The sequence below is a fragment of the Camelus dromedarius genome, chromosome 25 (genome assembly GCF_036321535.1).
Source record: "Camelus dromedarius isolate mCamDro1 chromosome 25, mCamDro1.pat, whole genome shotgun sequence".
Taxonomy (NCBI): domain Eukaryota; kingdom Metazoa; phylum Chordata; class Mammalia; order Artiodactyla; family Camelidae; genus Camelus; species Camelus dromedarius.
This window is the reverse complement of record NC_087460.1, coordinates 17,464,771-17,492,254: the sequence shown is the minus strand read 5'-3', so window position 1 is coordinate 17,492,254 and position 27,484 is coordinate 17,464,771. Positions and strand designations below refer to the sequence as shown.

Below are 27,484 nucleotides of genomic sequence, written 5' to 3'. Positions count from 1 at the left end.
GAAATGATCCAGGCACCCCAGTGTTCATAGCAGCATTATTTACAATTGTCAAGATATGGAAGCAACTTCAATGTCCATCAACAGATGAATGGATAAAGAAAATGTGGTATGTACATACAATGAAATACTACTTAGCCATAAAAAGAATGAAATTTTGCCATTTCCCAGCAACATGGATGGACTTGGAGGGCATTACACTAAGCGAAATAAGTGAGACAGAGAAAGACAAATACTGTGTGTTGTCACTTATATGCGGAATCTTGAAAAATGCAACAAACTCATGAATATAACAAAAAAGAAGTAGACTCACGGATATAGAGGACAAACCAGTTGTTACCAGCACAGGTGGAGAGAGGGGCAAAATAGGGGTGGGGGAGAGGAAGGCACAAACTACTGGGTGTAAGATAAGCTCAAGGATGTACTGTATAACATGGGGAACAGAGCCAATATTTTGTAATAACTGTAAATTGAAATAACCTTTAAAAACTGTATATAATTTTAAAACTTTTTTTTTAAAAATAGAGGAACATACTAACTCTTATTTTGAGCAATATGTTCTACTAAGTTTCCTGTCTCTTCCTTATATCCATGGCTTCTAAGTTTTACTCATGATATTTTTCTCTGAAATGCCTTTTCCTTCTCTCTGCCATATCCAGCCTTCAAGACCCATTCAAATGTGAGTAGTAACCTACAATGAAAAATATGAAAACATATGTACGTATAAGTATGACTGAACTATTACGTGTACACCAGAAATTGACACATTGTAAACTGACTATACTTCAATTGAAAAAACCAAAAAACAAAAAGAAAACAAAACTACTGCATCAATTAGACTTCATTTTTAAAAAAATAAATAACAGAACCAACACTGGCTACCTTTAGCAGAAAAAGATATAAGCTAGTTAACAAAATTAAGTTCCCATCATTTCCCTTCTTTGTATGATTCTTCTGAAAATTCTTATTCTTAGAGAATGTCTGATTCAGCATATTTGCAACTTTCGTTACTTGGAAGACAGCAGACATTGACTGAAAGATCACCTACAATTACACTTACTGAGGAAAGAAAGTCCCTTCAAAGCAAAATTAGGATGCTGTTACAAAAAGGAGAAATGAAGGTTAAGGAGCAAAACCAAGAAATGTCCACTCCAACCAAAATATAGCCCCGATTCAATTGAAGTCAAAGTGGAGAGGAATTCTGAGCTTTCTTTTCTCTGACATCAGAAGTCAAAATGGGGGAAATAACCACCCATGAAAGCTAATGCTTGATAGTCTCAGTGTCCTCAGGGTTGCGGGAGAAGAGAGGCTAGTGGTTTGAAGTATACGTTTTAAACAATGTGTGGAATGATTCAGGATGTCATTGTGAGTCATGAGGATAAAGATAAATTGTTTTCATTTTTTCTGTCTGTTATCAACCAACTCCTACATAACTACAAAGTTCTTTGCAAACACCCTATTGTGTTTTTTTTAAAAAAGAAATTAACCATCATAATACAGGAACAGCCAGAATTTTATGGGGAAGAAAGTCAGTAGGGTAACAGTAACTTCTGTATCTTTAGGAGGGTAACAAGTCTTCCACTTCCAAATTCAAGAAAGGTGCAATGATCTCCCGTAGTTCCCACATCCTGCGGCGCCCGAGCATAACAGGGAGCACCCTTTCAAAGATAAATGTAGCATCAAAAAATAGTATGTAACATGAAAGTCCAGTGAAGGTGAGGATATAAAACATGATGACAAGCCTCAGTACACGTTTCCTGCAAGGAAAGAAAACACCTGTGTTAAGAGCATTCTGAAGGATGTAGAGAACGAACTAGTGGTTACAGGGGGGAGAGGGAGGAGGGGGGCAAGATAGGGATGGGGATTAAGAGACACAAACTACTATGTATAAAATGAGTAAGCAACAAGATTACATTGTACAAGCACAGGACAATATAGCCATTATTGTGTAGTAACTTTAAATAGAGAATAATTTACAAAATATTGAATATTGAAGCACAACCGACGACACAATTCACAGACATAGAAAACAAACTTATGGTTACCAAAGGGGAAAGGAGGTGGGAGGGATAAATTAGGAGTTTGGGACTAACAGATACACACTACTATATATAAAATAGGTAAACAACAAGGATTTTCTGTATAGCACAGGGAACTATATTCAATATCTTATAATAACCTATAGTGAAATGAATCTGAAAAAATATATATATATATAAATACATATAACTGAATCACTTTGCTATACACCTGAAACTAACATGATATTGTAAGTCAACTATTCTTAAAAAAAAGAAGATAAATGCTCTTCTCGCCCTCTAGCAATTCTTACCATCTTAACCTCACTTATGAGGTATATGATCCCTATTTTGGGAGAAATAAAGGCACAGGCAGTTAGATTTTCCTTAAGATACAAAATACAAGTGGAATGCAGGTCTCTGTATCACCAGTTTTATCGTAGCACCAGACCTGCCCTTTTAAAGTAACAGAAGCTTTTTCAAGTCTTTGAGGCCTCCTCCCTCTGGGCTGCGTCTATGATGTACTTTATTTATTTGCTTTTAAGTCTTTGCATTATTATCTTCAAATTATAAGTGCAATACATCATTAAGGTAGAAGATCTGGAAAACCCAGAAGATCACAAAGAAGAAAAGAGATTGTCACAGATAATCCAGTTACCTGGCGATAATGACCATCTGGGACACGTTTCAGAAGAGCAAATCTAGAGCAGAGTTAAAGCTGGCTAACGCTCTGCTTTGTGTGGCCCAACTTGGTGGATTCCATGAACCTGAGCCAAGTTTCGTGGCGTTATTGCCACTGGCTATCTCTTGGCAGTTACACAAAAAAATTGCTTCTACTTCACACACTTATGAGAGAGCCAATGTTCTTGAAATAGTCTATTAGGAAGAGGCTTCGAAGGCTGCAAAGGTGAAGCAGAGATGGTCTGTCCTCAAGGAGCCCTGAGTCTAGATTTGTTCTTTCTTGTGAAAAGAAAAATGGCTCACTACCAAAACATATCCACTAAATGAACACCATTCTTCCCAAATTCCAAAATTGATCATCTTTGGAAATACTAAACTGGGACATTTTAACATTAATTTTTTTAAAGAGAAAAATCTTTTTTTCCCCTAAATTACAGATAGCTTGGAAAACAGAGAAATGACAAAACTACAGTCCCATCACTTAGCTATAACTAGCTTAACACAATCAGCGAGGTTTTCTTTTTCCTTTCTTATGTCTCTTCCAGTTATTTATTCTTTCTTTCTTCTTATTTTATTTTTGTTTTATTTTATTTGTTTGGTGGTTTTTGCTTGTTTGTGTGATTTTTGTTTTGTTTTGTTTTGTTTCGTTTTAGATAAGTCCTTCTAGTTTTTTCTTTCCTTCAGTGAACATTAAAGGTATGGATGGATTCAGATTTTTTTTCTCACTAAGAGAGTCAGATCTTTATTATTTTTCAGTCTACATCCTTTCATCTTTCCAGCAGACTCTCCCACACTAAATATTTTTAAATGGATTTTGTATTTTTGAGAACTTAAAGCAAAACTGATTGGACAGATTTATTTATTGACACTACTGAATCATTTGACTTTTATTTACAAGTCAATGTGATATAACAAAATTTTAAAAAGTTTTTACTATTAAGCAAATAAAAGAACATGTATAATATTTTAAAAGGTTCAGACATTTTTCTTTGGAAAACATCATAGCAGCTAAATCAAGATAAGTTTTTTTCATGATATCACCTGTGTAGAACCAAAAATTAGTGTCATTTACAATTTCATTCATTTTGAGTTTATCTTCTGTAAGGATTAACAACATTCTTTTGATTTTTGAATACTGTTTCCTTGTTTTTCAAAACTTGCCATGGATAAAACCTTTAATCTTTTCCAAAGTGTTCACATTATTTGTGATCAATACATGGGGGAAGACTACAAGAGAACTGAGGAATTGGGGATAATAACAGGGAGAGGTCACTCTCTGAAGCTAAAAACAGCAAGATAATTGACTTAGTCTGCAAGATAAACGTTCCCCAAAGAGTTAATGTATAAATATGCTTAAACGGAACCAGTGTGTTTCCAGTTCGCTGACAAGTCTTAAGCAATCTTAACTAGAATGTAATGATGTGATGAAAGATGATCAACTCAGCTGGATTATCTGCCTGTAGAACACAATTAAGTGATCATTGAAAGGCATTCCCTTATTTGTTTATTTGTCTGTTTTTGAGATATAATTCACATGCCATGAAATCTACCCTTTAAAGTGTACAATTCAGTGGCTTTTAGTTTATTCACAAGGTTGTACCATCACCACTTTCTAATTACAGGAAATTTTTGTCAAAATTCCCCAGAACAGTCACTCCCTATTTCCCACTATCTCCAGGCCTGGCAACCACTAATCTGCTTTCTATCTACATGGATTTTCCTATTTTGAACATTTCATGTGAATAGAATCATGTAACATGTAGCCTCTCGGGTCTGACTTCTTTCACTTAGCATAATGTTTTCAAAGGTCATTCATGTTGCAGCATGTGTCAGTACTGTTGTGTGTGTGGCTGAATTATACTCCGCTGTGTGGGTAGCCTACATTTTGTTCACCTCTTTATCAGTTGATGGACATTTGTATAGTTTCCACTTTTTAGCTACTATGAATATTTCTGTGCAGGTTTTTGTGTAGACATGTATTTTCAGTTCTTTGGGTGCATACTTGGGAGCGGGTCATATGGTAGCTTAACATTTTCAGGAACTGCCAAACTGTTTTCCAAAGAGGCTGCACCATTTTACAATCCCAGTAGCACTGTCTGAAGGTTCTAATTTCTCCACATCATCTCCAGTGCTTGTCATTGTCCATCTTTTTAATTATAGTTTTCTAAGTGGTATAGAATGGTATCTTGTGATTTTGATTTGCGTTTCCCCCAATGACCAATGATGTTCTCATTATGCTTTTTCATTGAGCATCTTTTCATGTGTTTATTGGCCATTTGTGTGGCCATTTTTCTTTGGAAAAAAATGTCTATTCTGGTTTTTCGTTCATTTAAAAAATTAGGTTGTTTTTCTTTGTTGAGTTTTAAGAGTTCTTTATCTATTCTGGATACTAAATTCTTGATTTCCAGAGTTCTGAAAAAGTTGATTCTGACAATTTTTTCCTGCTCTCATTGATCTTTCTGGGAGGAGGAAGCTTTCTGGAAGCTTCCATAGTCATTGACAGCACTCCTCACTTATTAACCTAGTATTTGTGGAGCATGATGAACACATTTTACATTTCATGTCCCCAAGTGATCAAGATTCCTGCCTTCAAGTAGCCCAGGGAGTATTAGGAGAAGACAGATTTGAAACAATTTAATTGCAGTAATACGCTGTGGGCACTATGTCCGGATTACATGCCAGGTCCAGTGCACACACACAAGAGAGAGAGCTGAGGGTTCTACCTGGGTTGGTGGTTGGAGATAAAGAGTCAAAAAAGTTCCCTTAGAGTGGGGTACTATTCAAAGTATATATGATGGTGTGGCATCTCCAGAAAAAGACCCAAAGAGTCAGAATTTGCCAGTCTTCAATCCCTTCCAAGGGAGAGACATCCTGTCCAGCAAACAAAGGTTTTCAAATCTGTTTAGCAGGTATGTTCTCTCGGCTGGGGGTGGCTGCATCATAGGTTGCAGACGCCATCCTTTAACATTTATGTATATAGAGTTATCCAAAGCAATAAGAAAGAAATCTCTGTATCTATGTATCTCATGCAACAGATACACGTCTAAAATAATAAGAAAAAATACGACTTAATAAATAAATAGACTTTCAAAGAACAAGAATAATTTATAAAAGGAGGTAAAACAAGTTTTTTAGTCAATTCTTGAAGAAACTCAGTCTTACTGTAGTCTTTACATGTTTTTGGCTTTTGTCCAGCCCCGGAGCCCCTGTCTCTCGCTTACCACATTGCGATGCGGGGAGGAGCGTTCTGCACTAAGGGCGGGGGTGGAGCCTGAGGAAGCAGGGGCTCCCTTCCTTCCACGGCCATTTCTTCAGGGCTCTGAGAGTCTGTTTTCCCTTCTTGCACTTGGTACATCCCCAACTTTGTATTCAGCAGAGTCATGTCCTTGCAAAAGTTCTGGGAAAAAAGAGCAATCAACTATCATCTTTAAAAAATGATTCTAGGTGTTCTGCCCGTCTCGTTGTAGATCATGCAGAGTGTTTTTCCTCAAACATTTTAGGGGCCCACATTGCAAGTCACATGTGAGTCATGTGACGAGGTCCTTACTGTACTCCACTAATGAAAGAGACTGACATTCATGGTAGAAAATTAAATGAAACCCACACGCTAATCTTTAACTACTGGGTTATTCAAGTAGGAAGATAATTATCTTTGTATTGAATTCATCTATTCAGTTAGTTCATTGATGCAAAACATATTTATTGAGTGATTCCTACCAGGCGCTATTCTAAGATAAACCGGTTCCCAAAATAGATAAGGAAAGGGCATTCTATTGCATGTGCGTTTTTTAACAAAACAGATAAGGGATCACATGTGTGTTTATAGGGGTTAGACGACAGGCAATAAACAACCAAACACATATTCATTAGATGTTACAGATTAAACTATGCTGACAAGAGAGTAGATAAGGTGATGAGACAGAGTAGCTGAGGTCTGGGTGTCGGACATCTAGTCTAGATGGGTGGGATGGTTAGGCACCTCTGAACGAGTGACAGGGGATTCATTCCTTCATTGCTTCATTCACCTATTTTCATTTACCTTGATGTATAAAATCTTGTGGGAGGAATTCAGAGATGGAGTCATTTTTTTCTGGCAGGGGAGATTAGCAGGGCCTGGGAGATGAGCTGACATCTGAGCTGAGACCTGAATGGGTAATGTGTGGAAGTGGAGGGTAAGCACCAGAGGGAGGAGCTGTAGAAGCAGGGGTGTGAGAGCCTGGGAGCACACCACACCTGGGAGACGTTCTGTTGGCCCAAAGCAGAAGGTCAGGAGAGGGGGAAGAAGGTGAAAAGTCTAGAAAGAGTATGTGGAATGCTGTCAACTTCAAGGGAAAGAATTACCCCTGTAGTTAGATTTAAATCATCTAATTTTATCAACATTTGAACTCGTGTAACTGTGAAATCTTACCTCTATTCTCACAACGAGTTTTTCCTTTAATTCATGGGCTTCATTACAAGCACCTGCCTGAAAAGACAGCCACAATTTGGGGTGGAACATAAATCGTATTTTTTGGTTTATATGATAAAACCTTACTCATTCTTGATAGCACGTAGTTGTATTGCGGCCTCACAGAAACCTGCTTTTATTCAGTAAAACCCTTCCTCTTAGAACAATCACGGTAACTTGCAGGAGGTATAACCAAAATGTTAAAAAAATTATTTTCAATACTTTAGAAGTATACATTTACACAACAGCAGCTTATTATAAACCATCTTTTTCTCTATTCATTATTTTCTCCCTGCTCCTTAAAAAATTTCCACCAGGACATTAGTTGGAGAAACATGATCTGTCTCCAAGGGAAAAAAGAAAGTCGTATTTTCTTTTAAAGATTTTAAATTTTGTAACATATACATGTAAGTCCTCATTATGTTATCCGGGCCTTATGGTTTAGCAAAAGAGCTGTCCACAAAAAGTTTCTGGTTCCTCTTTTCTTCCCATGTCTCCTCTATATTGTCAGGTAGAGGTGGCAGATGGTTTGGGTCGGTTTCTATCAGTAAGATCAAGACACAGACTGAAAGCAAGCCATCCCCTTCTAGGACGTGAATGCCAATTGCACCTATGTCTGGGGTAAATAATGCTTTTAAAGGTTTTAAGTTAATCATTCCACAATAGACTTGCAGGATACCTTGAAAAGCAGAGCTAGAGCAGGGAAAAGAGGGTTCTGGGATTCAAGATAGTTCTGGGGTTCTAGGGGTGCCCTTTACAGAAACTGATTCTTAAAGAGGTACTTGCAAAACCAGGCAAAGTATGGACTTTTGAGGTGTAGTTTGTAATGGCAAACGTTGGTTATAAAGCCACAAATATCCAACAAAATAAATGTAATAAATCCAAAAATCAAACCCTGCCTTATATAAACAGGAAAAAGCTAAAATGACATTTAGTGGCCTAGAAAGTTGTTGAAGAAAAAATGCTAAGTGAAAAAAGGCAAGATGCAAACTAATATATATATAATCCCATTAAAATAATAATAATAGGTTAAATATGTACATAGACATTTAGAAGAATGTAAGTATACTAAAATGTTCACTCTGTTTTTGAGCGAGCGGGATTATTTTTATATGAAATTGCTCTATAATGTTTTAATTATTTAAATAAGCATGCATTACTTTTGTTAGAAGGAAAAAATATATATGTTTTTAATGGGAGAGGAAGAACAAGACTGGTTCTTTTCCTGTGGAAGTATGGGCACGTCACTTCATGTTTCTGAGTTCTGCTTTTCTCTTCTGAAAATGTGGGCGTAACTAACTAAGTTCCTTTCTAAAATTCTGGGTCTCTTTCATTGAATTTTGAATTCCATTCACTAAAATTCTCTGAATCTGAGCTTTCTTTCAAGAACTGTTTTTCTTCCTTAATTACAAAGCCGTCTTATCATTACCTGGACAAATTTGTTATCCATTTCTCCCATGTGCTTTTTGATCTCCGCGATCTTCTTCTTTAAAACAAAAGGATACAGAACAAACGTTGTAATGAATGATGATGTGTGGAATTGAAGCGAAACAAATGGCGATTTTTAGAAGAAAGCTCAGTTGTGATCAAATGGGTAGAGATTTAACAGAAGCTGGGTTTTTTTGTTGTTTTGTTTTTGGCTTTTTTCCCCCATACTGTTCTGGGTGCTGATCTCCAAAATCAACACTAAATCAACAAGATACTACTGACCACATCCTATGTAAGTGGCCATTCTCCTGGTTGGATACTAGTAATAAGTGTTTACCCTCAGACTGCTTAGAGAAAATATACAGTCTACACCCTTCTTTTACCGAGTTCATTCATCACCGACCCCTGAATTGTGTGATTTAATGATTTGGAAAGAGGCTGTGATATGATCATCACATTTTACATTGTTGTAGTTAATTTACACAGTAAGTATCTTTACACAGTATTTACCAAAGATAATTGTACCAAAGATAACTGAGATAGGAATCAGTCTCAGAATGGAAGTTGGGATGTTTGTATGGAGATTTCAGAAAGCTTCATGGACATTGAACTTCACTCAGTATCAGGCAACACCCAAAGGCCATCTCGAAGTCCTCTCCTCAGCTTAAAGTTCTTTTAAATTTGTTCCTGGTGCATGTGCGCGTGCGTGTGCGTGTGTGTGTGTGTTTAAATACGTTTACCAATTTCCCCCTCCTCCCTTTTTCATGCCTTTCTGAGTCATCCCATTTCCTTATTAGAAATAAGTGAGCCAATACATGTGATATTACTTTAGCTTGATTAACTTACTCCTCCTTTCATTTTCCCATCCTTTGTTTACTGTTCCTATATTTCTTTCTAACAATCTTCACTTTTCCCTCTGCAGAGTAAACCTACAGCCATCCCTTCCGACTTGGCTTCTGAAATAATTATACTTAAAGTTTCTTATTTATTATGTCACTGCATTTGTTTTTACACAGCCTTTCCCATCAGCCTTTAGTCTTACTGAGGACCGAACTTGCATCAATTTTTACTAGTCGCGTTTATTGGGGCATAATTTACATAGAGTAAAACTCACCTTTTATAGGTGTGCAGTGCTATGAATTTTGACAGATGCTTACTTGTCACTGTCATGTAATCAGTCACCACCATAAGATATGGAATATTTCCATCACACCCAATATTTCCTTGTGTCCCTTTGTCGATCCCCTCCTCCCTTTCCCCACTGGACTGTAGAAAACACTAATCTATCTTCTGTTTCTATAGTTTTGCCTTTTTCAGAATGTTACATCAGTCTGTAATCTGAGCCCAGCTTCTTTCTTAGCGTAATGCATTTGAGATTCTTTATGCTGCTGGATGATTAAGAAGTCCGTTGCTTTTTTTTATCACTGAGTAGTATTCCATCATATAGCATTGCCACAGTTTATCCACACACCAGTTGGTGGATATTTGGGTTGTTGCTGGCTTTCAAGTCCGTGCCTGTTTTCTCAGAGCGTGTACAAAGCTGTGCATTTCCAGGACAGAGCATCTCCATATGTATTTGCGATGCTTTCCCTTTTCATATCATCCCAAGTCCTTGTTGGTTTGTTTTTTTTATTTCACTTAAATTTGTCTTTGTGGCCCTCTGTCTTTCTCTCTTCATTCTTAATGATATCCATCCTTCCCTATCTCCCCTCCTGCTGAAATCCACGTTCTTATAGTACAGCTGACTTTTGGAGGAAATTTTTAAGGCAGAATATTTCTTGGTCCTTGTCCTCTTCCCTTTCTTCATACTTTGCAATTTCCAAAGCCCAAAATATTGAAAAAAACTCTTCAACTAGCCGAAATGAGGTTGCTACTTTAAAATACTGGACTGACTCTTAGTTAAAGGTATTTTTTTCCCTTGGTGATAAGTCTGTGCTGATCTGTAGATGGCTTTTTAATATGTGAGGGGTCTAAATAAATATTACCTTTCTACAATAAAAGAGGCATTTTTCTCTTTTACTTCTTTTGAAACCCACTTAATTTAAATTTGGCTTGAACTAAAGCAGAGGCTGGCAATTTCAATAAAAAAGAGGTTAGACATAGACTTTTTCCATTTTTAGAGACTTTTCTTCAAATGCCTGAAGTTTAGTACAGAAGAAAAATTATCAGCCAGGGCTCTGAAGTCTAATTCTTATCCACAGTTGGTCACTACCTTTCTAACATTCGACGACTCTGTTAAAAAGGGAAAATTAAACCATTCTCAGAAAAGAGTCTCTAAGAAATGCAAGGAGGCGAAACAACAGGAAAACTCTGCAGACTGTGAAAACCAACCCAAGCACTCTTCACGAAGGCATTCAAGAAACACAAATATCTCTCTTAGATTCCAACGATGCAGTTCCTCACTGATGTGTATTTCCTGCACGTCTTTGTACTGTTAGGTGCTGGGGTACGAATATTAAGGAGAGAAGTTTTCCCTTAAGATTCTCATCATTATCTTAAGATAGTACCGAGATACACACCTCCCAAATTTGTCTGAGTGTCTAGGTAGAAAAGAAATGTCTAGCCTTTTTGTGCTATTAGAGACTAGAGGTGGTGATACCCAGGTGAAATATGCTCAGAACTGACCACCAGGGAGCTCTCCTTGTGACAGAAGACGGGTTTGAATTCTCGTTCTGACCTGTCAGACAATCAAAGGGGTGGGAAGAGGTGGCAGAGTCCCGACAGCCTCCCAGATCATCTTGTCCAAGCCGCCAGCTTACCTCAATGTTTGACCCCTGATCAGGGTCAAGATCCTGGTGTGACTCCAGCTTTTCAATTTGGCCCTCCAGGGACATCACCTCACTTAATAAGCTGCAAACAGACCAAGAGATGGACTAAATTCTGTGGATTAAGTAAACTTGCCAATGGACAATCTTTTTTGATCCTATTTCTGAACAACAGGACTTTTAGGTAGTGATTGCATAGAACTCGGAAGTCATAAACACAATTCAAGAAAGTAAAAAACACTGTAAATAATCTAGATGATAGTAAAGAAATGCAATCTAACTGGATACAGGAGACATTTAAAATGATTAAAATGCAAGTTTAGTTAAATTTCTAGAAAAAAAAAATCACAGAAAATCTTTGGGATCTAGGAGTAGGCAAGGAGTTCTCAGACAACGTCAAGAACACGACCCATAAGAGGGAACACTGATAAACCAGACCTCATCAAAACGTAAAACTTTCGCTTGGCCAAAGACTCTCTTAAGTAGATTTGCATGTCATATATCCAGCAAAGGTCTTATATCTAGAATATATGAAAAGCTCTCAAAACTCAACATTAAAAAACAAACTATGCAATTAGCAAATGGACAAAAGACATCTCAGACACTTAACCAAGAGGATACACAGAAGGCAAGTAAACACATGAAAGAATGTTCAGCAGCATTCGCTATTAGAGAAATGCAAATTTAAACTACAATATATCAAGATAAACTTACCAGAATGGCTAAGACCAAAAATAGTGATAACACCAAATGGTAGTATGGATGTAGAGAAATTATATCACTCATATATTGATGGTGGGGATGTAAAACGGTATAGCCACTCTGGAAAACAGTTCGGCAATTCCTGTCAAAGCTAAAAGCAGGCTTATCATATAACCCAACAATTTCACTCTTGGGCAATTATTCCAGAGAAAGGAAGACCTGTTTTCACACTGGAAGCTGTCCATGAATGTTCAGAGTAGCTTTATTCATGCTAGGCCAAAACTAGAATGAATATAGATATGTGTGTATATATATACACATATGAATTATGTCATAGAATGCTACTCAGTAATTGAAGGGAAGGAACTATTGATTCATGCAACAGTCTGGATAAACCTCAGGGAACTTATGTCCAGTGATACACAACTTCATGGTTTGATTTATGTAACATTTATGAAATAATATATTTATAAATATGTGGAACAGATTTGTCTTGCCAGGGTTTAGGGATGGATGGGAGACAATGAGTGTGACTATAACGGGGTAACACAAAGGAGCCCTGTGCAGTGGTTACAGGGGAGAATCTTGATTGTGGTGGTGGTTATGCAAGGCCACACATATGATAAAATTGTATAAACCCTGCACACACACACACACACACACACACACACACACACACACACACAGACACACACACACAAAAATACAAATGAGTGCACTTATAACTGGTGAAGTCTGAATACGCTCTGTCGATAATACCAAGGTCAATTTCTTGGTTTCTATGGTTTACTAGAGTTGGACAACATGTTACCATTTGGAAAGGCGGAGGAGAGGGTGCATGGGGCTATTCTGTACACTTCTTTGAAATCCCCTGTGAATCTATAAATAAATAAATAATAAACAAGAGAAAATATAAAATAAAAATAAACAAAAGAATATTATTAACAACTTTAAACCAATAAATTTGACAATTTAGGTGGAATGGGCAAATTCCTTGAAAGACGCAATCTACCATTAAAACATACTCAAGAGCTGGGTAGCCGGAGTGGCCCTGTAACTCTATATATCATTAAAGAAATTAAATTTGTACTTAAAAATCTTACCACAACGAAATCTCCAGGCTTCACTGGTGAATTCAACCAAATATTTAAGAAAGAAATTAAGCCTGTTTACACAAAGTCTTCCAGAAAACAGAAAAGGTGGGAAAACATCCCAATTTTTTCTATTATTCTATGAGGCAAGCATTAGTCTGATACTAACAGTAGACATTACAAGAAAGAAAATCACACATCAATATTTCTCATTAACATACATGTAAAATTTCCATTTTTAGTAAGCTGAATCCAACAACATATAAAAAGGATAATATATTAGGACCAAGTGGGGTTTATTCTGGGAATTCAAGGCTAGTTCAGCATTCAAAACTCAGTCATTATAATTCGCCATGTCAAGAGAATTATAAACAAACAAAAAATGTGATCATTCATAAATGCAACAAAAGCTATTGAAAAATTCGGTTATCGCTTCTGATTTTAAAAACAACCCAGGAAACAAGAATAGAAGAGACTTTCTCAATCTGAGAAAGGGTGTCTTTTAAAACAAACAAAAAATCCAGCTAATATCACACACTGTTTTTCCTGTAATATTGAGAACAAAGTAAGGATGTCTGCTATCTGCTGTCACCCCTCCTAGTCCACATCGTACTAGAAATTCTAGTCAATATAAGGCAAGAAAAAGAAGTAAAAGGAACACAGATTGGAAAAGAAGATAGAAAGCTGTCTCTATTTGCAGACAACATAATTATCTACGTGGAAAACCCCAAATAACCTAAAAACTACTGGAACTAATAAATGAGTTTAGCAAGGGGACAACACAAGATCAATATAGAAAAATCGACGGCATTTCTATATACTAGCAATTAAAAAGGAATTGAAAAATTTAAAGTACCGTTTATAATAAGACCAAAACCGTGAAATACTTAGACATAAATCTAACCAAATGTGAAGTATCTGTACACTGAACACTATACAACCCTGATGGAAGGAATCAAAGAAGATGTAGAGAGAAATACTGTATTCATGAACTGGAAATGTTGATATTGCTAAAAACTGTTAATTCTTCCCAAATCTATCTATATGTTAATAGTAGTTCCAGTCAAAATCATAGGAGGATTGACAGGCTGATTCTAAACTTTACATGAAAAAGAAAAAAAAAAGTTAGAATACGCAAAGCAATTTTGAAAAAGTAGAACGAAACTGAATAATGCTCACTACCTAATGTCAAGACTTAATGTAAAGCTACAGTAATCAAGGCAGTGTGGCATTACCAAAAGTATAAACATGTATTATTGGAACAGAATAAAGAACCCAGAAAGAGACTCACACATACATGACCCATTGATTTTCAACAATGGTGCAAGGTCATTCCATGGAGAAAGTAAAACTCTTTTCAATAAATGTTGCTGTAACAACTGGCTATACATAGGCTAAAAAAAGCAAAAAGAAAGGAATCTTAGGATACATGTATTAAAAAAAAAAAAGGAACTTTGATCTCTGTCTATTAAGGACTTCATGTTTGTGTCTCCACAAAATTCATACACTGAAACCCTAACCCCCAGTGGGATGGTACTGGGAGGTGGGATCTTAGGGAGGTAGTTAGGTTTAGATGAAAGTCATGAGGTGGAGACTCTGTAATGGGATTAGTATCCTTACAAGAGGAGAGAGACTAGAACACTGCCCACCACAGGAGGAAACAGCGAGAGGGTAGCCATCATGCAAACGGCATAGCCATTTTCAAACAGTTCGGCAGTTTTTTTCCACAGATATAAACATACACTTATGATATGACCCAGCATTCTGACTCCTGATTGTTTACCCAAAGAAAATTTAAAAATGTGTGTTCACACAAAAACCTTTATGTGAGTGTTTATAGTGTCTTTGTTTTTTTAAAAAAATTGTTTATTTATTTTGTTTGTTTTTGTTTTAGGAGGGTAAATAGGTTTACTTATTTACTTACTTATTTTAATGGAGGTACTTGGAGTTTGAACCCAGAACTTCGTGCATGCTAAGCATGCGCTCTACCACTGAGCTGTACCCTCCCCCCATACTGTCTTTACTTATGATTGCTGAAAAAAACCTAAATGTGCATCAACTAGTGAATAGATCAACTGTGGTATATTTATATAATGGGATACTATCCAGCAACAAAAAGGAATAAAGTACCACTGTATGCAACATGAATGAATCTCAAATGCATTACACTAAGGGAAAGAAGGTACACTCAAAAGGCTATGCAGAGGGGAGGGTATAGCTCAAGCGATGGAGTGCATGCTTAGCGTGCACAAAGTTCTGGGTTCAATCCCTGGTACCTCCTCTAAAAATAAATAAATAAATAAATAAACCTAATTACCTCCCCCCAGCCAACAAATAAACTAATTAATTTTTTTAAAAAACAAAACAAAACAAGTCTATGTACAACGTGATTCCATTTATGTGGCATTCTAGAAACAGCAAAACTGTAGGGACAAAGAACAGGTCAGTGGTCCCCAGCAGCCTGCCCTGGGGAGAGGCGTTAACTACAAAAGTCCATGAGAGATTTGGGGAGCAATGAGAGTGTTCTGTATCTTCACCGTGATGGCTACATAACAGTATGCATTTTCCAAAACTAGCAGCGCTGTACAATAAAAACCGTAATTTTACTGTATGTGAATTATGCCTTAATTTTTAAAACAGGAAGAAATTTTAATGTATAGGATTTGACTTAATAAAAACAAGGAATCTTTTCAAATCCAAATAGTATTCATGCTCTGGAAGGAAAACAAAAAGAAGAAAGGTCATCTTGAATTGAATCGTCAGGAGAAGGCCAAGATAAAGAGCTATTGAGCTGAAAGGTATGGTGACGTGTAACTGAATGTGAAGACGTTTAATTGAAAGGTAAAGAAACATCTAGAAGAGAGGCCCTGCAGTAGGGAAGAGTTTGGAATGTGGTAGGAAGGTTTAGAAGGCCAGAGAAATTTATTTCTAAAGATAGCTTCCATTTATTCATTGTTTATTATGTACCAGGCCCTGTATTAAATGCTTTACATGCGGTATTTTATTTCATACCCACAATAAACTAATGAGGTGGCTGTCATTAGTCCCTTTTTATAGAAGAGGAAAGTCAAGGCTTAAAAAAGGTTTATTAACCTACCCAAGAAATGTCAATGTCAGGATTCAAACCGGGGTCCCTCTGACCCCAAAGCCCATCTTTATGCTAGTGACTGGATAAATAACAGCTCTCTCATTTCTGTTTCATCTTGGAATTTTCCACTTTAATTCAGATATGCATTAAATATACTTTAATGGTTCTTTCATGTCACACTGGTTGGATCCCTTTGGAAAACACTGAATAAAACTCGAGGATCAATGGGAACCTCAATACATCGTTTTGATAACTATTAACGTGGCTTCAAGGAGAGAGTCTCTGAGGGAACTCCATCCCTCGAGAGAAGAGAGAGCCAAGATGCAGATAACTTTGATGTAGGCTTTGAGGTTTTGTGTCGTTGACTTGTTTTTAAATTGAAGTATAGTCTGTTTACAATGTTGTGTCAATTTTTGGTGTACAGCATTGTGTTTCAGTCATACATGTACATACATATATTCATTTTCACCATAAGTTACTACAAGATATTAAATATAGTTCCCTGTGCTGTACAGAAGAAACTTGTTGTTGATCTATTTTATGTATAGCAGTTAAAATTTGCAAATCTCGAACTCCCAGTTTATCCCTTCCCACCCCATCCTCCCCACCCCCATAACCATGAGTTTGTTTTCTAGTGACGTTGACTTTTAATCATAAGGCCTTATACGTCTTATCCTAAACACTTTACCACCTGAAACCCAAAATTTCTTAAGTTTCTGAAGCTATGAAACTTTTCACTTATTTTCTGACCAATCCCAGCACCCTACAATTACCTTTTCACTGTGTTTTCTGTTAGGTTTATTTTTTGTATAATATTTTTAATTTTCTCCATCCAGTCTGTACTGTCAGCTCCAAGTTCTTTCCCTTGTAGACCCATCTGCGTATTCCAGTGGTTTAGCTGGAAGAACATGCTCTTCTGACTCCTACAGAAATATCATTATGATCAGTATGAAGGTAGAAAATGGGAAACAGCTCACATAGCCTGAAAGTCTCTTCCTTTGGGTGACAAATCGGTCTGCTTATTCATTTTCTGTCACCAGGACCAGGCAGGCACTTAGGCCACAAGAAAGAAGTTTGGACATTTATTTAATATCCATGTTAACAAACCCTTACAAGGCTAGAGAGAACAAGGTGTATTTTATAGTCCGTTAAAAATATAGATATATTTTTATCTTTCCCCGTAAAGAATGAATGTTAAGTATTGTTTTCAGGATAGTGGTTGCATCTTGGTGGGGGAGAAGAGGTATATAACAGGGAAAGAGTCCATAAGGATTTAATAATACATTTTTAATATAATTATAATAATTTTCAGCTCTAGAAAATTATCTGAGAGTGATGAGATGTGTATTAATTCCAGGCTCCAAAGAAAAGTTTGCAAAGAGAAACCCGTGGCTCTGCCTACATGCCTAGAAATGTCCTTGTTCTGCATTCTGGCTGGAACATGTAGGTAGTTACGTGTGCACATGAGCGCTTTATGGTTCAAGACATGTTTGGATTTTAAATCTGCTCGGCTTTCCCTAAGTTCTGTGCTAAGTTTCATTTTTCCCTCCCCAAAACATTATTAAATGTTCTGTCTTGAGTGAGCCAAGGCTTACAGTTCAGGGATGCTCTCATCTGAAAACGGCACAGATGTGGGCACTTGGGGATCTTCATGTTGAATGCAATCTCTTTCTTGCTCATCTTGTTCATTCTGCAGGTCCTGGTCATGCCCAGCCTCCAGCTCCAACGTATCCTGATAAAGATTATGAAGGAAGCAAAGTAGAACCAAAAGGTTTATCACAAGAGGCGCTGGGCCCTCTAGGGTACCCATACCCCCTTCTCTGGGGGCAAGCGCATAGCCCTCTCTGAGGCTGGAGCCTCCAAAGGCATTTGTGAGATGGGAAGACATGCCCTCCTGCTCTGTTGACAGAGGAAGGCTGGGATGGGAACGTGTAGAGCAGGGAGACCAGATCAGTCTATTATTGAAATAATCTGCATAAGTCAATGGGAGTAACATTCACATACCTCTACAAGTTGCCTTCATGTACACCATTTCTTCTTATCCTCATGATAGCCCTCAGGTGGATAAGGGTAGGTACTGAAATCCCCTAGGCCACTCACTTTTAGTGATTTGGCCAAGGTCACATGGTACAGTGAGTTAAACAGTGACCCCCAAAAAGGTTTGTCCGTGTCCTAATGGTAGGCTCCTGAGAATGTGCCCTTATTTGGGAAAAAGGATCTTTTCAGATGTAATTAAGTTAATGATCTTGAGATGAGATTATCTTGGATTACCTGGGTGGGTCCTAAATTCAATGACAAGTGCCCAAATGATAAACAGAAGAGAAGACACAGATAGAGAAATGGAGTGAAGATGGAGGTGGAGGTAGGATGGTTGGGTGGGTAGAGCTCAGTGGTAGAGCTTCATGCCTGCATGCAGGAGGTCCTGGATTCAATCCCCAGTACCACCATCAAAACAAAGAAACAAAAAAGATGGAGGCAGTCTGGAGTTTATATGGCCACAAAGCAAGGAATGCCGGGAGCCACCAAAACCTGGAAAAGGCAAGGAAGGTTTCTCCCCAAGAGACTTCAGAGGGAGCGTGCCCTGGCTGACCCCTTGATTTTGGAATTCTGGCCTCCAGAACCATGAGAAAATACGTTTTTATGGCGTTAAACCACCAAGTCTAATTTGTTATAGCTGCCACAGGAAACCATTCCATATGGCTAGTAAGTGTGTAGACTAGAACTTGAGCTAGGTTTTCTGATTCCAAGACCACGGCTCTTTTCGTCATATCCTAGGACCTGGGTTCAGATGAAGGAATACCTAGTCCCTGCCACCGGCACCTTCACAACTCAGGGACACCTCACGAGTGAGGCAGGATTATTACCACATTTACAGGTGAAGAAACCAAGGCTAGGTTTCCCAAGGATTATGCAACTCCACTATCTCTTAGCTACCTCTTCAAAAATAAAACACATCCACAATTTCAGTTTCTTTCCACGAAATCTTTGGCCAGGATATTCAAAAGCAGCGGAAACACTGTGATGGAATACACCCCAGTGGGAATCAGAGGACCGGAATTCTAAGTCTTGTCCTCCTGCTGTGGATGTGGAACAAGTCACTGGACCACTGCAAAGCTCAGCTTCCTGGTCTGTGATAAGAAAACTGGGCCAGATCATCTCTAGAGTTCTGTCCACATCCAGTAATCAACAGTGACACTTCTTATCTTCATCAGTCATTTCACTGTAATGGTTAATATACCCCAAAAGAGTCCAAAGGCAGGAAGTAGAAGTTGAAAAAAAAAAAGAGTTTTTAAAATCTGCAGGACTGAATACATAAAGAAATGTGTGTTGTTTTAAGTCACAGACTTGTACTTGCATAAAACACACAGTCCAAGGATATGACTTTCCATTCACATGCAGCTCTTTGAAGAGCTCATGGGTCGCCTCAAACTCAGAAAGTAAAAAATGGAACCCATCATATTTCCCCTCTGCCTTGTCCGGGTTCCCCATCCTTGCATATGGTCTCCCTATCCATCCAGATGCTCTGCCAGAAACCCGAGCAGCCCTTGAAATGTCATGGGAGGCAGTCTTTCCCCTCTTCATTATGCATGTCATATCCGCTTGGTGTCATAGCCTCTAACACCTAACTTATTTATTTTTATTGAAGTATAGTTGATTTACAATGTGTTAATTTCTGGTGTACAGCATAGTGATTCATATATATATATATATATATATATATATATATTTTATTTATATATATATATATTCCTTTTCATGTTCTTTATCACTATAGTCCATTACAAAGTATTGAATATAGGTCCCTGTGTTATACAGCAGGACCTTGTTATTTATATATTTTATTTTTTAATAATTAAAAAATTATTTTCCTTATTTTTTCCTTTTTTGGGGGGAGGAGGAGGTAATTAGGTTTGTTTGTTTGTTTACACCCTTATTGTGGTATATTCCCTATACAGTAAGCTATGCATATTTCAAATGTATAACTTGATGAATTTTACTAGATATATGCACCAATGAAACCACTACCACAATCAAGACAGCTAACATATCCATCAGTCCAAGAAGTGCAACTTTCAAATTCCCAATTTATCTCTTCCCACCTCTTTTACCCACTGGTAACCATAAGTTTGTTCTCTATGCCTGTGAATCTGTTTCTGTGTTATAGATAAGTTCATTTGTGTCCTTTTTTTTAGATTTCATATATAAGCAATATCATATGGCACTTCTCTTTCTCTTTCTGGCTTACTTCACTTAGAATGACGATCTCCAGTTCCATCCATGTTGCTGCAAAAGGCATTTTTTATGGCTGAATAGTACTCCAATATGTATACACCACATCTTCTTTATCCAGTCATCTGTTGATGGACATTTGGGTTGTTTCCATGTCTTGGCTATTGTAAGTAGTGCTGCTATGAACACTGGGGTGCATGTGTCTTTTTGAATTATATTTTTCTCCAGGTATATGCCCAGGAGTGGGATTGAAGGTTTATTTATTTTATTTTTAGAGGAGGTACTAGGGATTGAACCTGGGACCTTGTGCATGCTAGGCATGCGCTCTATACCACTTGAGCTATGCTCTCCCCACTGTTTATCTACTTTATATAGTACAGGAACACCTGTCTTTTAAACTGGTGTCCTCTTTCCCCATCCTCCTGGCATCCCTGCTCAGGGCATCCCAGTCAGCGCCCTACCTCCAGTCCTCATCAGTCCTCGACTCCTCCTGGTGTCCTGACTTCCAGTCTGCATCCTGCTCTATCTCCATCTCCTTCGCGTCCTGCCTGCCTGCTTGCTTGTCATGCCTTTTCCTTCCCCGTCCCTCTCTCAGAACAGTTTCTCTTTGGCCCCTTTGTCTTTGCATGTGCTGCTCCTTCTTTCTGAAATCTTTTTCTTCCCTCCAGTTCATCCTTCAAACCTCAGCTGTCATATCCCCCTAGTCTTCTCCCTGTTCAGCCCTCCTGTGTACTTCACAGCACATCTGCTGCATCTAGGATGGACTTTATCATCCATAGCCACATTCCTGTCTGAGTCCTTCCTGGCTTGTGAGCTCACTGAGGTGAAAGGATTTTATATATATGTGTGTCCTAGCACATAGCGGATGCTCAGTAAGTGGTTGGAGAACAAATAGACTTCAGAAATAGGCAAATACACTCTGCTTATAAGGGATGAAAACAAAAGCAGGAAATAGGAAAGTCTGTTCACTGACCTGGCATCTGAAATTGACACTGTATATAACAGTGCCAGGGATCAGAAATGTGAAACCAGAGCAAAATATTCATTTCTAAATATTTTGGAGGAGTTTTGATGGTTAGATACAGCAACTATGGCAGTCTGGCTAAAAAAGTCTATTTTGTTCATTAAAATTGATTTCTTTTTTGCTCCTATTAACTCTTTGTCCATTTTCTGAACCTATCCTTTATGATCATAATCTTTTTTATGATCATAAGTCTTATGATTTCTCTTATAAGAGACAAATGTAAGATTATGCAAAGTACAGACCCCTTGGTTTGCTTTCAGAGAATAAGCGAAAAAGGTTTTCTTTCCCAAGAAGTCACATATTTGCCCTTTTGTCAGCAGAGAGCCACATTTATTAATAATTCTTTGTTAACTATGCAATTGCCTGTGATTTAGTTTGCATAATTATAGAATTTTCTGTATAAACAAATTCACATAAAGAAATACAATAATTACTTTAAAAAATATTCTGTTAAACCTTAATGCCTTGACCTGAAGTTTTTAAGAAATAGTCTATAAAAACGCCTTATACTCTGAGAGTGTAGACTATCTAATAAACTCTTACAGAGTAAATAATTTTATTATCTAATTAGATTTATTCTGTCCTGGGCTGACAAACAATGATACCACCGCTCAATGAGTAACATTTGCAGCAACGTGGATGGACCTAGAGAAGATTATGCTTAGTGAAAAAAGTCAAAGAAAAGCAAATACTTATATGTAGAATCTAATATCACTTGTATGTAGAATCTAAAAAACAATACAAATGAAAGTATATAGCAAAACAGAAATGGACTCAAAAGATAAAGAAAACGAAACAAGTGGTTAACCAAAGGGGAGAGGGAAGGAGAGAGCACAAATTAGGGATACGGGATTAAGACATACAAACTACTATGTATAAAATGATAAGGAACAAGGACATCTTGTACAGCACAGGGAATTATAGCCATTATCTTGTAATAACTTTGAATGGAGTATAGTCTGCAAAAATACTGAATCACTATGCTGTACACCTGAAACTAATACAATATTGTAAACCAACCGTACTTCAGTGAAGAAGGAGTAACTGAATCTTTCTGATCCATCCTATTAGAAGACAATCTGCAATCCAGGGGGCAATGCTACAGATATTAACTTGCTCTAAGGTGGAAAACGTCACAGTTATTTCACAAATGCCAAAGACAAAAATAACATAACGCACAACATAACAACATAACTTTGCATGGGGATGTCAGTAAGTCCCTTGTGTGGTAACTGCAGCCCGCAGGGGAGAGGATGGCTCTCTCCTGATTTAAAGCTCTGAACCTTTTGCACCTGTTATGAAGAAAATGACCTGCTTTGATATGAGATGTGAAGTTCCTCTCTCCACCTGCTGTGGCATTGAAGTCTGTCCCTTACCCATCGTTTAGTCTCCAAATCATGAAGGAAGCCAGTTTGAGGGTTTTCAGAGACAACGTCCTCCTCATCCAACCTGTCCAAGGTGGGGTTCGTTCTGGTAAATTCCCTCAGCAAACTGTAAGTCACACAATCAGAAGAGATGCCGTTATTCTGCCTTCAGTCTGCAGGTCAGGCCTGCCCTAAACATTTCTAGAGCGAGAACACTGGGATCTTTCTGGCCCCAGAGAGCACCTGCTACTCTTGTACTGATTTTATTCTGTGTGAATGATGTCTAGCACACTGTGTATTGTACAAGACAGAAATAGGGAGGCTGGATAAATACTTGTTGACTGAATCCATAAATGATGCATCAGCGAGTGTCTGCATTCTAAAGTCATTGCAGCTCCGTGTGTGTGTATGTGCAAATGTGTGTATAAAATAAACAAATAATAAATAAATACATTTCTTTTCAAAGTAGTTTAAAAGCATCATATGTTTCAAAAGAAAGGAGAAAATGAGTGATATATCTTGATGGCTAGCCCCCAGGTGTCCTCTTCTCAACAGTTACTAGTTTCTTCTTTATTCTTCCACAGAGATTCTATGCATAAATAAGCAGCTACATTTATTAAATATATACACGCCTTTTTACATATAAATGAGAGGCTATTATACACGTTTTATGTACCTTGTTTTTCTCTTTGACAACTTATCTTGAAGTCCAATTCATATCAGTACGTATAGAGCTGCCTCATTTTAAAAATGGTTGTATGGGATTCCATTGTAAGGTGATTAGCATAATTTGCTAATCAGTTCTTTATTAATGTTTATGTACATTGTTTCTAATCAATTGCTACTGCAAACAACGCTGTGATGAATATCCCTACACGTCTATGTGTATGTGTACAAGAATCCACTGGGTAAGCCTAAAAGGAGAATTCCCGGGTCAATAGATCAAAATATACTTAAAATTTTGATAGATTTTACCAAAGTATGCTTTCAAGAGGTTAAAGTCATTTTTTGTTGCAAAAGTGATGCGAGTGCCTGTTTCCCTGCTCCTCCTCTAAAACCACGTATTAGCAGAGGTTTTGACCTTTGCCAATCTAGTACATTTCAACCAGTATCTCATTGTAGTTTTCATCTCTTTTTATGAGTGAGGTTGAACGGCTTTGCCTGTGCAGACAAAACTCATGTCTTTCTTTTTCTAAGGCAATTGTGTTGATAGAATCCCTTTCCCACTCCCTGTTGGGCTATTGTTGTTTTCCTGGGTGTGTATAGATGTGCACGCACACGCTCACATGTACTTTTGAATGAATCACAGTAGGTTTGCAACGGGCACCCACAGCAGTGGTTTCCTACCCGTGCCTTGAACCCTGAGGTTGGGGCGGGCTCTACACCTACTCTGCACAGAAAGCGGTCCTGCCACCTATGTACACTTCTATTGATGAAATAAATACTGCTGAAAGTTTCCAAATATATATGCTACTGTTATTAATAAATTATAAGTGCACTTAAAAACATCTTTGATATCATAGCTTTTTTGACATATGAGGGGTTCTGGAAAAATCTTTTACTTTGATTTCTTCCTTTTTAAAAATGTTGTCAACCATTGGTTTTTATTCATATACATTCCTATCATGTAGTAACCTATGTATTTGTGTATTTATATGAATATCAGTGCTTCCTCTTTTCTAGAAACTATGTTAAATGGTTTATATCTTTAGCAAGTGAAGATAATGAAGGCACAAAAGAATCAACAATTTTCACAAATTGAGATGAAAATCTTGATCATTCCTATTCAGCTGATGTCTGCCTGGTTTATGACCATAGGTCCCCTTGGTGTCTCACAGGACGTACCACACTAGATAATCATAAAGTCAAAATTAGAAGAATTTTGGTGAAGAATGTCAGCCCCAACCCTGAACTTGGCAATCTCATCATTTGTGTCCTACCAGCCTGAGGAAGTCTCCAGATAGGGCCCCAGAAACTGCCCCTGGGAGCTCAGCTCTGACTCACTTCTGCCTCACACCTTCAGCTGCGTTGATATTTTGGAGAAAGCCTTTGTTTTTCTCTGTCAACTCCTGTTCCTTCACAACTGCCTTCATCTGCGGAGGCTTCTTGTCGCTTAGCTTGGTGAGAGCCATTTCTCCAGCACTGCAGGGGCGATGGTAGATCTCTATTTGTAAATTCATGTTTGTTTTATTCTTTTCCTACTGTTGATGATGATTTCTAATTTTTCACTATTATAAACACTCTACTAATGAATATCCCTGTTTAGTAATTTTCAGCGCATCTCTATTACTTAGAATCCTTCCCTAGAAATGGAACTACTGGGAATATGATATACAGATTTTTTAAGGATTGGGGGAATTCTTCCTAAATTACTTTCTTAAAGGTTCAACCAACATATACCAGCAGCAGTTGTGCATGAGAATGGGAACCTTGATTCCAGCCTGATAGGCAAGTGTTAGATGGAGAGCAGAGAATTGAATTAAGAGTATTTAAGCAGTGAGAAAAAGAATAGTGAAGGAAAATAGGGAAGAAGGTAGAAAAGGATGCGACAGGTTCTAGGAAGCTCGTATGAAAAGCCAGTATGAAAGGATTCACGCAAAATGTTAACTCCTAGTTACTAGCAGAGGTCAGAAGGGTTGCACCCAGCCCCAACCAGGGGGAAGCTGTCTCCTCTGTGTACTCAAGTCAGTGACTGTAGTCAGTTGTCACTGGGGGGTGGTCTGGCCCCTAGGACCCTAAGGGACAGAGGGGACCGCAGACTGACAGGAGGGGAAGTGACAGCAGGGATTTTCCTAGTGGAGCGATTTAATGGCTGTGATTAGGAACAGACGGAAGCAGGAGAGAGCTGCTGGGAACCACAGAGATACTGGAATCAGCTGAGCAACCACGGGTCTGCTCTCTCACTCCATGGCAAAATTGAGCTTCATCCTTAACCTGTGTGGAGATCCACAGTGGACGTGGTGCAAAGGCAACTCCCGTGAAGGAGGAGCAACAGGAAAAGCCTAGAACCTTGAGCGCGACAAAGAAGAATAAACCTCTGATCTCTTTCAGGAAGGACAGACCTGCCCCATCTCGTCACAGCTCCCATCCGGACAGTTCTGTTTCCTGAACGTGGTAAGCATTACCAAGGCACTTCCAAGCTCTGAAAGATGAATGGCCACTGAGATCTGCTTAGTCATGGCCCTTTCCTGTCCAAAAAGATAGAAATCTGAACAAATGATAAGATTTCCTTATTTTGGTAACTCTTTGACATCCCGATGGCTTCCATGGGGTGATTTAAAGGAAAATCTGTTTCCTCTCAGTTCAGGCACCTACATAAATTCTGCCTCCGTACATTTTCTCACATTTCAAATAATAGAGTCCTAATGATGGTTTATGTGCGTGCAGCTCCTAAGGGATGACGAAGTACCTTTTATATATTTTCTTATTCCGTTCCCACAACAACAAGGTGAGGAAGGGGTTAGCCTCATTTTCTGTGTGCAGTGACCGAGGTTCTGGGAAATGGTGTGATTTACTTAGAATTGTATAGAGAAGCCAGGACCCAGAACTCCCATGTCCTCATAGCTACTCGTAAGGGATTCCTCCCTAGTCCCATAGATGATCCAGGCCAAGGCTCTCCAATAAACTCTGTGTGATGCTGGAAATGTTCTCAACCCTATTCAGTTCAGTAGCACCAGCCACATGTGTCTCTTGAGCACTTGAGATGTGGCTAACACAACCAAGGAATTTAATTGAAATACACTGAAATTTAAACAGCCACATGGGGCTGGTGGCTACCGTATTGGACAGCTCAGAATTTTCTAGACCAGGGATTAGCAAACTAGAGTCTGCAGGCCAAACTCATCCTGCCACCTGTTTCTGTAAATAACGTTTTGTTGGAACACAGCCACACCCACTCCGTCACGTACTGTGACTGCCTTTGCGCTGCACAGACAGAGGGGAATGGTTGCAAGAGAGACCTTGATTTAGCATGCAGAGCCTAAAATATTTACTAAAAACAAATTACCAATCTCTGTTTTAGACCATCACCTTTTTCTATGATGTTTGCTACGGAGAACAAACTGAATACAGCAGGTAAGAGCTCAGATTTTGTAAAGTCGAGTTGAATTCATACCACGGCATTAACACTTGGCAGCTGGGCATTATCTTCAGGTTCTAGGTCTTACCTTCCTCATCTATAAAATGAGGCTTAACACAGGGTCAGATAGACGCAAACACTTGGCAATGCTATGTATCTATTAATAATAAAAATAGTAGAAACGGGAACTATTGTAAGGTCTCTTTAGCTCCAAATATTACAATAATAATAATAATAATAATAATAATAATAATAATAATAATAATAATAATAATAATATGCTTACACATGTGCAGCAGCTTCAGTTTATAATGCACTTTCACTGAGTTGTTTCTTTAATTCTCACATCCCCCCCCGTGTGGTCAGTCAACCAAGGGAAGTCTTATTACCTCTATTTTTTTAGATGCAGAAACTGACACTCAGAGATGATCCATGATTTGCTCAAAGTTTTATTGCTAAAAAAGGGTAGAAACAGGATCTAGACCTGCAAATTCTGGCTGCAGGTTTGGCAGCCATCCTCCTATTATGCATACATTTGATGCCCCGTATGTTTTCATGGATCCATTAGTAA

At 38.1% G+C, this 27,484-nt stretch overlaps 1 protein-coding gene across 1 annotated transcript; it reads right to left on the bottom strand.

The window, feature by feature from the left end:
- Positions 1 to 1,492: 1,492 nt before the first annotated feature.
- Positions 1,493 to 25,015, bottom strand: SMCO2 (single-pass membrane protein with coiled-coil domains 2). Its single transcript, XM_064478793.1, has 9 exons — positions 24,840 to 25,015; positions 22,848 to 22,962; positions 17,813 to 17,949; positions 16,991 to 17,140; positions 11,331 to 11,421; positions 8,573 to 8,629; positions 7,105 to 7,161; positions 5,918 to 6,093; positions 1,493 to 1,754 (listed from the first exon to the last, which is right to left on the bottom strand). The coding sequence occupies exons 1-9, from the start codon at positions 25,013 to 25,015 to the stop codon at positions 1,556 to 1,558; spliced, it is 1,158 nt and encodes a 385-aa protein (XP_064334863.1). The 3' UTR covers positions 1,493 to 1,555.
- Between the last annotated feature and the right edge of the window lie 2,469 nt (positions 25,016 to 27,484).

Excerpts from the sequence above, each read along its gene's own strand:
- SMCO2 (XM_064478793.1), bottom strand. The coding sequence starts at position 25,015 with ATGAATTTACAAATAGAGATCTACCATCGCCCCTGCAGTGCTGGAGAA. Across the intron at positions 8,630-11,330 it reads ATCAGGGGTCAAACATTGAG|AAGAAGATCGCGGAGATCAA; the intron begins GTAAGCTGGCGG and ends TTTGTTTTAAAG. Across the intron at positions 6,094-7,104 it reads AACTCGTTGTGAGAATAGAG|AACTTTTGCAAGGACATGAC; the intron begins GTAAGATTTCAC and ends CTTTTTTCCCAG.